Here is a 13,032-nt window from a genome sequence, read left to right as displayed (position 1 = left end):
CCGTCTAACCCTAAACAAAACTTAACTCGTTTTACTACCCAAACAATTCAATACCGGATATGTTGCCTCCTGACCCGGTTTTCCTCAGTTGTTTTGCCAGCGTAGAGTGGTTTTTGACTAGTCTCGACCAACTTCACCACCGTGCCTAACGAGTCAGCAGCCACCTCTGCTCAGTCTTGTGCCCGCTCGCTGTTCACTTCGGTCACCGAGCCCCTGCCCACAACGCGCTCAACAGAATGTCTCACCCATATTACATTTTTTTTTTTTTTGATGAAAGAGCAGGAAGCTGCTCATTCATTATCATTAGGTGGAACAAAGAACAAAGAACCAGGAAGAGTCGGCAAGAAATGAAATAAAGTACAACACCACAAACAAGAAGGCTCGCCAGGACCGTCTAAACTAAACAAAACACCAAACACTACCCTACTAAAGACGGAGCCTGTCGCGTGACATCGTTGCCAAGCTCGTCGCTATGCGACAAAACAGCTCAGACTTCACCACGGCAGACCTCAGCCTTTGCCTCGATATCGCTTCACCTCACGTGCAAGATCCCAAAAGAACAGACCCGCCTTGCGTCATCGTTGTCAAGCTCATCGCGCGCCCACGATGCAGTAACTTCGACTTCCCCTAAGCACGGCCGTCCGTCGTGACCCGCCGTGGAGCACAGCTCCAAGGAGACAAAAACCTCGTTGTGATCCGAACAGACCAACGCCTCCCGCTACGAGGGGGCAGAGGCCACGCCGAATGCCCCAGCCCTGCGACAGCATAGCCACCAGAAGTAATACGGGATCTCCAAGGCAATGACTTCAGAAACGAAGCGACGTCGAAGACGCTGCCATCGCCGTCCAAAAAATGGACAGGGTTTTCACCTGGAGAGAAACCATGTTAAGAGTGGGGGAGGCACCACGATAGTGCCCCCATGAGGGAGAGTGGCGCCCGAAGGTGTCACCACTACTGGCACTAGCGAATACCCGGGCTAGGTTCTCATCCGTATCCATCCCACCCCCAGCAGCGCCTCGGTGGCTGCAAGCACCCCACGCAGCCGCACAACCACGACAATGACGCCGAAGAGAGTGACACAGAGGCATGTAACACCTCTCCACGCCCCACATCGCCACCCAGAGCCCGCTGCGCAGGACCCTACCCCAAGAAACTCAGGGAGCCAATTGCACACTCCATCACCAACGCCATAACCCCAACCAATCACTCGTCGTCGTCTCATCGCGCGGAGAGCGCTCTACAGCAAGAGCCAGCACCACCGCGCCCCCACAAGGCCATCGCGGCACAGATCCGCACGTCGACGATGCGCACACCACCGCCTCCGCCTGACAGCTCCCAGGCCCAGTTAGAAATCGATCGACCCGGGTGCAGCGATGCCAGATTCAGACAAATCCAGGAGCATGGATGCCGGATCCGGCCGCCCCGGTCGCTACGGATGCCCTGGCCGCCAAGGATGCCCTGGCCTCCATCCCTCAAGACGCCACGAGGGAGAAGACATCGATGCAAGCAGAAAACAACCCCCCCCCCCGCCGCCGCCCTTGTGGCCACGCAGACTTTCGGCGGCACACTCAGGCGGCGGCGAGGCGGGGACGCCGAAGGAAGGGGCGACGGCGCGACGGATATGGTGGCCGCCCGAGTTGTGTCCCCTGGAGCGATGCGAGGGCAAGAACTTTTTGTGTTAGCTGATAAGATGGAATACCCATCTTACATCATCTAATACCCGTCGCTGCTCCACACGATCCTGCGCACTTAAGCGGGAGCCGCAAGCACGATCCCGCACAACCTCGACATCCGTAGGCAGGAGCATGAAGAATCGGACAGATGGTTGGGTGAAGCTAGGATGTAAACTAAGGGGTACAATCTATTAAAAACACATAAATTTTTTAAAATACTGTTCATTATAGCTATTTTTAGTAGTAATTTTGGATGGGAGAGGATACCTATGCACTCCCAACTATAATGTGGGGTTGCCCCTGAGGTAGAAGAAGACTGCTTTGTGGGTCCTTTCGTGAAAAAAAAATATTTGTTGATTTATTACCATGTTATAGCCACGCCGGATGTCATGTTGACAAAACCACCTTTGAAACAACTATAACGGCGGTATTAAATTGTTCGAGGTAGTAAAATAAGCCAAGATTTTGATTGGGGTGTCTCATACGGCCAAATGTGATTGTTTGGTTAGTAAAATGGACTTTTCATTTTTTAGACAGCTAGTTTTTCTTAGAGAGATTATTTTGAGATAGCTAATAAGCAATGCAATTCCTCACACCACTGCTCAAAACAGAGAGAGAATTCGAAATTAGTCATCAAGGCCTGGTATCAGCCCCGGCCCATTCGGCCCGGCCCAAAAGCCCATAACAGATCTAGGGTTTCTTCCATCGCACGGGGTTTTAGGACATACATATATAAGCCGCACGCTGCCAGCTCCTCCTCTTCTTTGCCCTCATTTTCGTCTCCTCGCCAGCCGCCGCCGCCGCAGTCCCAGCTCGCCGATCGCCATGGGTAAGCAACTGGAAAATTTCCTCGTCGCCGTCACCTCTGGTACCGTTACTGATCGTGAATGTTTCCGGATCTGACTATCTTTTTGGACGATGGCAGCCCGGATCAAGGTGCACGAGCTGCGGGGGAAGAACAAGGCGGAGCTGCAGGCGCAGCTCAAGGAACTCAAGGCGGAGCTCTCCCTCCTCCGCGTCGCCAAGGTCACCGGCGGCGCCCCCAACAAGCTCTCCAAGATGTAATTTGCTTGCTCTCTCCCCCCTCTACCCTCTGTGTCTCTTGTTTTTTCCATTTGCCTGCTCTGCCGAACTGAACCGTGGCTTGGATCCGTGTCCTTTTCGTTCTTGCAGCAAGGTGGTGCGTACCTCCATCGCGCGCGTGCTCACCGTGATCTCGCAGAAGCAGAAGGCGGCGCTGCGTGACGCGTACAAGAAGAAGAATCTGCTCCCCCTCGACCTCCGCCCCAAGAAGACCCGCGCCATCCGCAGGCGCCTCACCAAGCACCAGGTACACCATCCCTACCTCCTTCCTATCCGCCTACACGTTTCGAGATGCTACCCTGCTCAAGCTCCGATTTGACCGGTGTATAAATGCGATGTGGTTAGGCCATTCATGGTTCATTCGGTGCTTAGTAAAATTGCTGTGCTTAATGTAAACTGGGGGTCTAATGGACCTTCTTGAGCGCAAGATGCCTCCTTTTTCTGTTGCCAGAGTACCTTACTAAACAAATGGGTATTCTTTAGCCTATAACGAAGTAGAACAGGTGATTTAGACTGACTTGTTCGATTAGTTGTGGCTTATTCATTTGTTATTGGCTAGTGATTTGGTTCATGAGGCTGTTGTTTGGAAAATGGTTCTGTGTTTGGTTTTAACTTGGTGTTATGGTGTATATGTGATTAATTGTGTGATGTGATGAGGTTGTAGGGACGATGAAAGCTGGTAGCTGTAGCTTAACATTTTTACTTGCTTTGACTGAATACAGTTTATGGTGTGAACAAATTACTCAGTGGCTTTAGTGTTTGAGCAAGCTAGGGCGCTTGTTTAATGCCACATGTTATTTCCTTTTGTTATTATATATTGTCATTGTAGGCCTCAATTGTATGGTCTGCATGTCATGGTGTGTCTTGTAGCTATTGGTTTCTTATATTCATATCTTTGTCATTGTTAGTCTTTTGGCCACTGGTTGCGTGTAACATCTTGAGAAGCAATCCCCAGCTGCTGTTAGCAAATGAGAGTCACCAAAGAATGACCGTTTTTAACATTGAGCTTCTAATATAGGTCTTGATTATTTTGTGGGCTTTACGTATCTGGCAGGTTGTCTAGATGTTCTTATAATGTTGACTGCTTGGTTGATAGATAATAGTTGGCTCTCTGTTTTCCTTTGAGATGAAATCCTCACCTGACATATCTGCAGTTCTGCGCCAATTGCAGTAATCTATCTAGCTACTCAACTATTCTTTACTTTCTGGTTTGTTGACTTGTGTTGCTTTCGTTGCACAGCTCTCTTTGAAGACCGAGAGGGAGAAGAAGCGCGAGAAGTATTTCCCCATGAGGAAGTATGCTATCAAGGCCTAGATTAGCAAAAACATGTTTTACCCTGTCAAGTTTTGACAAGTTCTCAAGTTTGATGTATCGACATCCTTTGTTATCTAAGTACAATGTAGCTGATCAACTACGTGAAAATCTTGTGCCTTTTGCTTTTCTGAAATGCCATCGAATGTTGGGTTTCCACTGTACTCACGTTCATCTGCACTGGAGGACAATGTTATGATTGAGTATGATTTTCGAACCGTCTCATTGATGCTCCGACATGTGAAACAACCTAAATGCAGTTGTTCCACATGAAATGGTTATAAATTATGATAGCAGGGCATGTTCAGTTGTGTTGCTTACGCTTGCCTAGCTCTGGTTTTGGGCAAGAAGAAGCTTGCCGTTTCGCCCATGGCACGAACTTGTTCTTGCAGAGTCTTGCGTGCTGAAACAATCCGCCAGTTGGAAGAAACAATCCGCCAGTTGGAAGACAAGAGAAAGGAAAAGAACTAACGCCTGTTTAGCACGGCCTAAGAGCCACATCTAGAGTAGAATCAGCGAGAGCAAATCAGTGAGAGCTCTATTAAATGATAATTTTTAGCTTTTAGAATATTCTGTGAAGGTGATCTTTTGAAATGAATTATATACTGAAGATTGAAAAAATCATTTTTTTTAATTCACTTTCCTCACATAATTATTTTCTTCATACAATTTATTATAGATAATTATTTTCAGCTACATTTATCATGGAGAATCATTTTTAACTAAAGAACGGAGGTTACCAAACGTACCTAAGCAATTCAGAGAGGGAATCCACGGAAATCTGATGGTGAATCACGATGCTACTCATGTCGTGCTGCCTTTGGCCGGGCACTGCAGCCACAGGAACGCGTCAGGTCGTCCGGCAGAGAGAGTGCCGGCGCCGTGTACGTCATGATCCTCTTCTTGGCTTGATGGGACGAATCGAATCAAACCAATTGATGCATGAAGCAAATGACCTTCAACGGATGATCATGGTAAGCAGTAGCGATGCAACTGGTGTGGGCCTTGTCGCAAAGCTGTGGGTCAGCCCACGCCGTGAGCTCACTGTAACATGCCGCAGAGCTCACATAATGTGCCGTGTACTGACACGGTTGTCTCGTAAAAATCAACGGTGTCACAGTCGACGTAAGATCGGAGCACGGGTGCACGGCGATGGCACCGCTTTCTCCACCTCCACCCTTCGCCGGCGCATTTGTCCCCATCATCACCTCGTCAGTTGCCCCTCTCGGCTGCCTCATCTCCATGTGCTAGTGCCTGCATCGTCGGCGCGCCCTTTGACGCCGCGCCCTCCGGCGCCACCGTTGCCGACGATGACGCCGACCTCCACGACTGCATGACCCGTGCTCGATATGAGCATGGTGGTGGCTTGCCCTAGCGAGACGGATCGAGCTGGGGGCTAGGGCTTCGGCCGCGGTATGATGGGGATTAATGGTGTGGTGACGGTCACTTGATGGAGCCCTAGGCCTCGCAACCACCACTACGGTGGCGATGCCATAGGACTATGCGTGAAATACAACGGAGCGGCCTTCGGTGACTTATGATGATACGACTACGACAGTGGGCAACGAGGCACCATGCTGCCTTCGCCGGCCCGTGGGTCGGCATGTCAAAGTGAACGACCCCGCCGAACTCCGCGATGCCGGACGTGTAGGTCCGCTCTGTCCAGAGGTGTGGCATGATGTTGTGGAAGGCGATCCAGACATTGGTTCGCTACTGTGGTCACCAAGGCGACAAGTAGGATGCCTGCTTCAGGCCGTACCATGGGCGACGACTTTTGTCCATTTACACGCTCAAGCTCCCCTGCTCTCTTCTTGGATCGCTACACTGTCATCTTGGCATGGTGAGTGAGGCTTGAGACGGAGCGCGGCTGGCGGAGGACAGGGGTCATCCCGTAGCCGGCGCTGCTCCCCCCGGTGTCGCCGTGGTTATACTCGTCTCTGGCGTGGCTTGATTATTTTTAGTTCTCCTGGCATTTGTTAGTTCAGTTCTTTTCACCTTGTGTTCTAATTAAGGATTTTATTGTTTTTTCTCTAACTTTCACGAACTAAACCTGTATGTATAAATGCCAGTCTATAAATACATGGTAGTACAAAGCTACAAGTACGTATGTAGCTACAGTAGCAGCATGCAACGTACAACGACATCTCAATGTTTGATATTGCAGGAATGCATCTGAGATATTGCAGCTCTATAAATCAGTACTGAAGCATGCGGGCTTAGGTAACTGAAGCAGCCCACCAAAGCCGTCCAACTGAAGCAGCTCGCCATCTCGCGATCGCATGTGGGCCACCGCAAAGCCCGCCAAAAGATTGTTGTGTCGTGCGGGCTACCGCATATGCCCACACACAAGCTCGTGGCTGATGCGGACGTGGCGCAGGCAGCCACAACCAGCCCCACTTGCATCCTTAGTAAGTAAATATGTATTTTGAAGCTCGGTTGTGGATACTCTCGAATGCCTTAGCAATCCTTCACGTCATATACCAATCGAGATCTATCAGTACAGTCCCTTTGCCATCTGTGTCACCACCCATAATGCCAAAGCGCCATGTCAAGAAATCATGGCAAAGACACCCCGACGGCGACATTGGCGCCGGTCCTCCCACTATCGGATGACCACATGGATGAAGTGTTCCAGCGACTACCGCCGAGGACGCTGGTCATGAGCCAATTTGTCTCCCCATCCTGGAACGTCCTCGTCTGCCTTCGTGGAGTGCTACCACGAGGCCGCCGTTGCGGCGAGCATGATCTCGAGGTTCATCTCTGTTGTGGTGGAACAGGACCGACACTGGTGTCGTAGTGTCACGACGCCCACGGAGACGATCCCCAGTCATTCCCCTTGCAAGGATAGCCCTGGGGTGTTCACGGCGCCACCAAGACATGCAACATCGTCTTCCTACTCGTAAGGCTGTGCGAGCGCTACCAAACCTTTTTCTCCACTTCATAGAACTTGCGCAGCTCTCTTGTGTATTCTAAAAACAAAATTAGAAACTATTATGAAATCTTCATTTATGTAGATGTCCATAACCCCTACACAATGAAATCTTTAACCTCCATGACATTAATGATGTAACTCTCCTAGCATCAATTATTGAAATAATGTTGAATATGATAGAAGACACAATAAGCACGACTGTCTCTATAAGTTATCATGAATTATATTTCTTTAAGAATATTTTGCTGATCGTTGTATCCTTTTCCATAGTAAGATATTATTTCTAGTATATTTAATTTATATGTTGTCTATGTTCTATATTTATGCTTTGCATTCATATATTGTAGTTTGCTATGTTGAATCTTGTCAAACTTTATTTCATGGCTTTGTATATTACCGGCAAGAACTACTTGCTTTGGGTGCTAGATGCTGAAATTCACTTAAATACCAATAGGCTTGGTGAAACAATCAAAGTAGAAATAAAACATCTGATCAAGACAAAGCTAAGGCTATGATCTTTATTCGCGGGCACCTCCATGAAGGTTTAAAGGTGAAATACCTTACTGATAAAGATCCACTTGTTATTTGGAACAAATTGAAAGAAAGGTACGATCACCAGAAAACAGTAATTCTCCCCAAAGCTCGTTATGACTGGTTGCACCTGAAGTTACAAGATTATAAGAGTGTTTTTTTAATCCAATTCAAGCATGTTTAGAATCACTTCACAATTGTTATTATGTGGAGAAAAGATTACTGATGAGGAAATATTAAAAAAAACATACTCTACATTTCATGCTTTAAATATGCTGCTTCAGTAGCAATACCGTGAGAAAAGATTTAAGAAATATTCTGAACTTATTTCTTGTTTACTAGTGGCTAAACAGAATAGTGAGCTTTTGATTGAAAACTAAAAGTCCTGTCCAAGTGGTTCAAGTTCACTCCCAAAAGCAAATGCAACTAGATATGATAATCAAAATAGAGGGCATGGACGAGGTCGGTTTTCAATTCAAGAAACCAGTCAATCCTCATAAAAGTGAAGAAAAGGGAGATAAAGATAAAGGTGAAATAACTGAAAATACATGCCACCATTGTGGAGGAAGAACTCATTGGGCACGTAAGTGTCGTACACCAAAATACATTGTCGATCTATATCAAGAATCACTTGAGAAGAAAAAAAAGGATAGAGACAAACTTCACAAGCAGCAGTGGTAATGATATTTTCAAAGATGATCTTATTGGTGCGACAGATTATAGAGAACACAGCCACGATGATGCAACTCACTTAGATATTGTTGATTTCTTCACACAAGAATAGATCATCTAGTTGTTACTTATTTCTTATTGCATGAATAAATATGATGTAATAATAGTAAGAATAAAGCATGTTGCACCTTATTTATGAATGAATAATTTCTATTATATTTGTATTTAGCATTCATGATTATATTGTTTCACTACTTATAAATTCAAGAGTCTGTATATGAAGAACATATATGTCTTATAGACAGTGTAACAACACATACCATACTAAAGAGTAAAGTGTATTTTTCTTATCTTGTGACACAAGATGCAACTATCCATTCTATATCTAGAAGTGCTAAATTGATACAGATCTCTGAAAGAGCCATAATTATATTATCTTGTGGGATAAAGGTAAACATACACAAAGAACTATATTCTCCCAAGCCTTAACGAAATTTGTTGAGACATTGTGTGAGGATAATTTGGAGTACCTCAACATTGGAAAAATGTCATTAGGGAAAAAATATGTGTTGGAAAAATTATCAGCATTGTCTTCTGATTTATACTAGACAAATCTCAACAAGAGTGAATCATATATGGTGGTAGAACAAAAGTTCACCAACCATGACAACTTTATTACTTGGCACGACCGGTTAGGCCATCCCAGATCAGTAATGATGCGGAAGATTATTAATAATTCATGTGGACATATGTTCAAGAACCCGAGGATTCTTCAATCTAATGACTTCTTATGTATCGTATGCTCTCAAGGAAAACTGATTGTGCGTCCATCACTGGTTAAAGTTGGATATGAATCTCTTGCTTTTGTAGAGCGCATACAAGGAGATATGTGTCGACGCATTCATCCACCAAGTGGACCATTTAGATACTTTATAGTTTTAATTGATGCATCAACTAGATGGTCACATATCTCTTTGTTATCAACCCGCAACCTGACATTTGCGCGGCTGTTGGCTCAAATAATCAAACTACGAGCACAATTTTCAGACAATCCTATCAAAGCTATACAATTGGATAATGCCGGTGAATTTACATCAAAAAGTTACGATGGCTACTACATATCGATTGGAACAAGTGTTGAACATCCTGCAACACATGTTCATACACAAAATGGTCTTGCAGAATCACTTTTTAAATGGCTCCAATTAATAGCAAGACCGTTACTATGAAGTCAAAACTCCCAACACATGCTTGGGGTCATAATATTTTCCATGCAGCAGCATTAATTCGTATCAGACCAACAAGTTATCATACTTACTCCCCGTTATAATTGATTTATGGCAAAGGGCCAGATATTTCCCATATAAGAACTTTTAGATGTGCAATATATGTTCCAATTGCTCCACTAAAATGTACTAAGATGTGACCACAAAGAAGATTGTGAATATATGTTGGGTATGAGTCCCTATCTATAATAAAGTATCTTAAACTATCAATGAGAGATGTATTTATCGCAAGATTTATTGATTATCATTTCGATGAATCAAATTTCCCAACAACAAGGGGAGACAACAAACGGCTGAATAAAAAAATAAGTTAAAATAAATTATTACTATCTCACTTTGATCCTCGTACAAAACAATGTGAGCAAGAAGTTCAAAGGATAATTCATTTACAAAGTTTAGCAAATAATTTGTCAGATATTTTCACAGACTTTAAAAGAGCAACAAAGTCACATATTCCAGCTACTAATGTTCCTGAAAAAATTAATGTCCCGGATGAGCAACCGTCTACCACTAATTAATCAAGATGGCAAGGTCAAGGAAATAATGATAAATTGAAGGAAAAATCTCTAGAAGAGATAGTAGACATGATAAATAATAATGCTACATAAGAAATAAATTTATCTGATTCTTTAGAAAATGAGATCTCATTAAACTATGTCATGTATGGAAAAATTTGAAAACATGATAAAGTCATCATTGATGATGCATTTGCATATACCTAGCACTAGAAATTATGGATGAAAATAAGGATCAAGAATCTCAATTAGTCGAGGAATGCAAACAAAGAAAAGATTGGCCAAAATGGAAGAATTGAATTCCCTCACAAAAGAGAAGTTTTTGGACCTATAACTCATACACCTAATGGTGTCAAACCTGTTGGTTATAAATGGGTATTTGTGCAAAAACAGAATGCGAAGGGAGAAAATACAAGATATAAGGCATGATTAGTTGCCTAAGAATTCTTCTAAAGATCTGGTATAGATTATGAAGAAACATACTCTACCGTGATTGATGCAACAACTTTTAGATATCTTATTAGTCTGACAATAAAAGAGAATCTTGACTTACGTTTAATAGATATTGTTACAGCAAACTTATATGGTCACTTAACAATGACATATACATGAAACTCCTTGAAGGATTTAAACTGCTAGGAGCAAATTCTGGAGAACAATATTCAATCAAATTGAACAAGTTACTATATGGATTAAAGCAACTAGGTGAATGTGGTATAATCGTCTTAATAAATATTTGACAAAAGAGGGGTGTGAGAAGGAGTCTATTTATCCATGTGTATTCATAAACAGATCCAGATATGATTTTTTGATAATAACTATTTATGTTGATGATCTAAATTTGATTGGTACTTCTCATGGAGTCACTGAGGAATTTGAAATGAAGGATCTGGAGAGAACTATATTTTGCTTGGATTACAAATTGAAAATCTCAATGATGGAATTATATTGCATCAAACAACTTATACAAACAAAATATTAAAAAAATTTACATAGATAAAACACATCTTTTAAGTACCCTATTGATTGTTAGCTCACTTAATGTAACAAAAGATCATTTTTGCTTACCAGAAAGTGACAGTAAAATTCTTGGTCCTAAGGTGCCATACTTAAGTGCCATAAGAGTACTCATGTATCTTTCTACTCGTACACGACTTGATATTGCATTCACTGTTAATTTGTTAGCAAGATATAGCTCTTAACCCGTCACTTATGACTGGTTTCGGATAACCCGTCACTTATTACTAGTCATAAGTGGCGGGTCATCTTAACCAGTCATATCATAACTTGACCCGTCACTTATGACTGATCTAGGATGATCCGTCACTTATGACTGGTAATAAGTGACATGTCATAACTACAACCCATTACTACTATCATAAGTGATGGATTATATTATGATTCATCATTAATTTTATATTTTCTTTGTCTATTTTTCACGTAGTGCCACACAATGGTTGATCACAAACTATTATGTTTTCATATGTGGTTGTGCATTTATATCATGACACTCATTGAAGCAAACTATAACATCAACTTCATCTAACCATCTAGAAATTTTGGCAATTCATGAAGCCAACAGGGAATGTGTGTGGTTAAGGAATATGGCACATCATATTCATAGAGAATGCAATTTACTTTCAGAAAAAGAAGTGCCTACAGTCATACACGAAGATAATATGACTTGCATCACTCAATTAAAAGATAGGTATATCAAAGGAGATAGAGTAAAACATATATCACCGAAGTTTTTCTTCACCAACGATCTTCAAAAGGATGGTGTTATTATAGTCCAACAAATTCGTTCAAGCGAAAATCTAGCAGACTTATTCATAAAAGCACTCCCCACTTCAGTATTCAAGAAATTGACTCATAGTGTTAGACTACGGTAACTCAAATATATTAAGTGATATTGCCATAAAGGGAGTGAATATGTGTACTCTTTTTTATTCCTTGACCATAGTTTTTTTCTCACTGGGTTTTTTCTTGGTAAGGTTTTTAACGAGACATACATATTCACAATTAATGGGTATGCAAGGGGAGTATTATGAAATCTTTATTTATGCGGATGTCTATAACTCCTATACCATCAAATCTTTAACCTCTATGGCATTAGTGATATAACTCTTCTAGTATCAATTCTTGAAATAATATCGTATGGCTATATATATAGGAGTTTGCATGCATATGACAGAAGACAATAAAAATATCTGATTTTATCTTCCACTCTTTTTATTTTCTACATTCTTACGTACTAATTTTCAATAGTCAATAAGTAGCTAAGTATATAACAGCTAATTTTACTTATGAAGGTATATGTTTGTTTTATATGTTTGATACGAAATATACTTCTCAATAAGCTCAAAATGTCATGCGAACGCAGGTTCTGATCAATATATGTAACAGAGTCGTTTCAGAAATTTTCCCTTTTCTTGGAGGGACTTGCTGGCAATCGCCTGAGAAACAGCGAACAGTTGTCGACTCAAAGCAACCGCGAAAAAAGAAAATCGACTGTAACAAATGTGCGCTCGCCTCAGTGCAGTCTGCACGAATCCGAAGACAAATAGCACGACAAAGCCATCAAGTGTAACAAACAAAAAATTCAATCGCATGTACAATAGCAAAACTGTTTTTTATAGTGGTCGTTTCAGAGTTTTAGTTGCAATATATATAGAGTTATCAACATATATTCGTTCGTGCCTCCTAGATTTGAGGTAACTGAAATCTAGAAGTTCTTCAGTCGACGGTGAGCGATGAAGAGATTAGAGGAGGAAAGTTAGGATTTACTAGTATTTTTAGGATCAATTGGCGACCCCGTTTGAGGAAGGCTGGACCAACGGTGGGCGGCCACGTGGTGGGCGGGCCTGGGCGAGGAATGCGAGCCTGGTCAACCAGGTGAAGAGAGGATGTGCCGGGGCACAGAACTGGAATCCCACTTCTTGCACCAGCTATAGACTGAATTCATGCTGGTCTGATTATTTCTCGGTGCAAACTTTCTTTAGCCTTTCCTTTAAGAAAGCTCTTCCTT

At 42.8% G+C, this 13,032-nt stretch overlaps 1 protein-coding gene across 1 annotated transcript; it reads left to right on the top strand.

Annotated features, from left to right (window-relative positions):
- Positions 1 to 2,416: 2,416 nt before the first annotated feature.
- Positions 2,417 to 4,232, top strand: LOC133889769 (large ribosomal subunit protein uL29y-like). Its single transcript, XM_062330242.1, has 4 exons — positions 2,417 to 2,502; positions 2,599 to 2,734; positions 2,847 to 3,003; positions 3,997 to 4,232. The coding sequence occupies exons 1-4, from the start codon at positions 2,499 to 2,501 to the stop codon at positions 4,069 to 4,071; spliced, it is 372 nt and encodes a 123-aa protein (XP_062186226.1). The 5' UTR covers positions 2,417 to 2,498; the 3' UTR covers positions 4,072 to 4,232.
- Positions 4,233 to 13,032: the final 8,800 nt, after the last annotated feature.

This window comes from Phragmites australis, chromosome 13, assembly GCF_958298935.1.
Source record: "Phragmites australis chromosome 13, lpPhrAust1.1, whole genome shotgun sequence".
NCBI lineage: Eukaryota > Viridiplantae > Streptophyta > Magnoliopsida > Poales > Poaceae > Phragmites > Phragmites australis.
The sequence above is the reverse complement of the archived record's forward strand: the minus strand, read 5'-3'. Positions and strand labels throughout refer to the sequence as shown.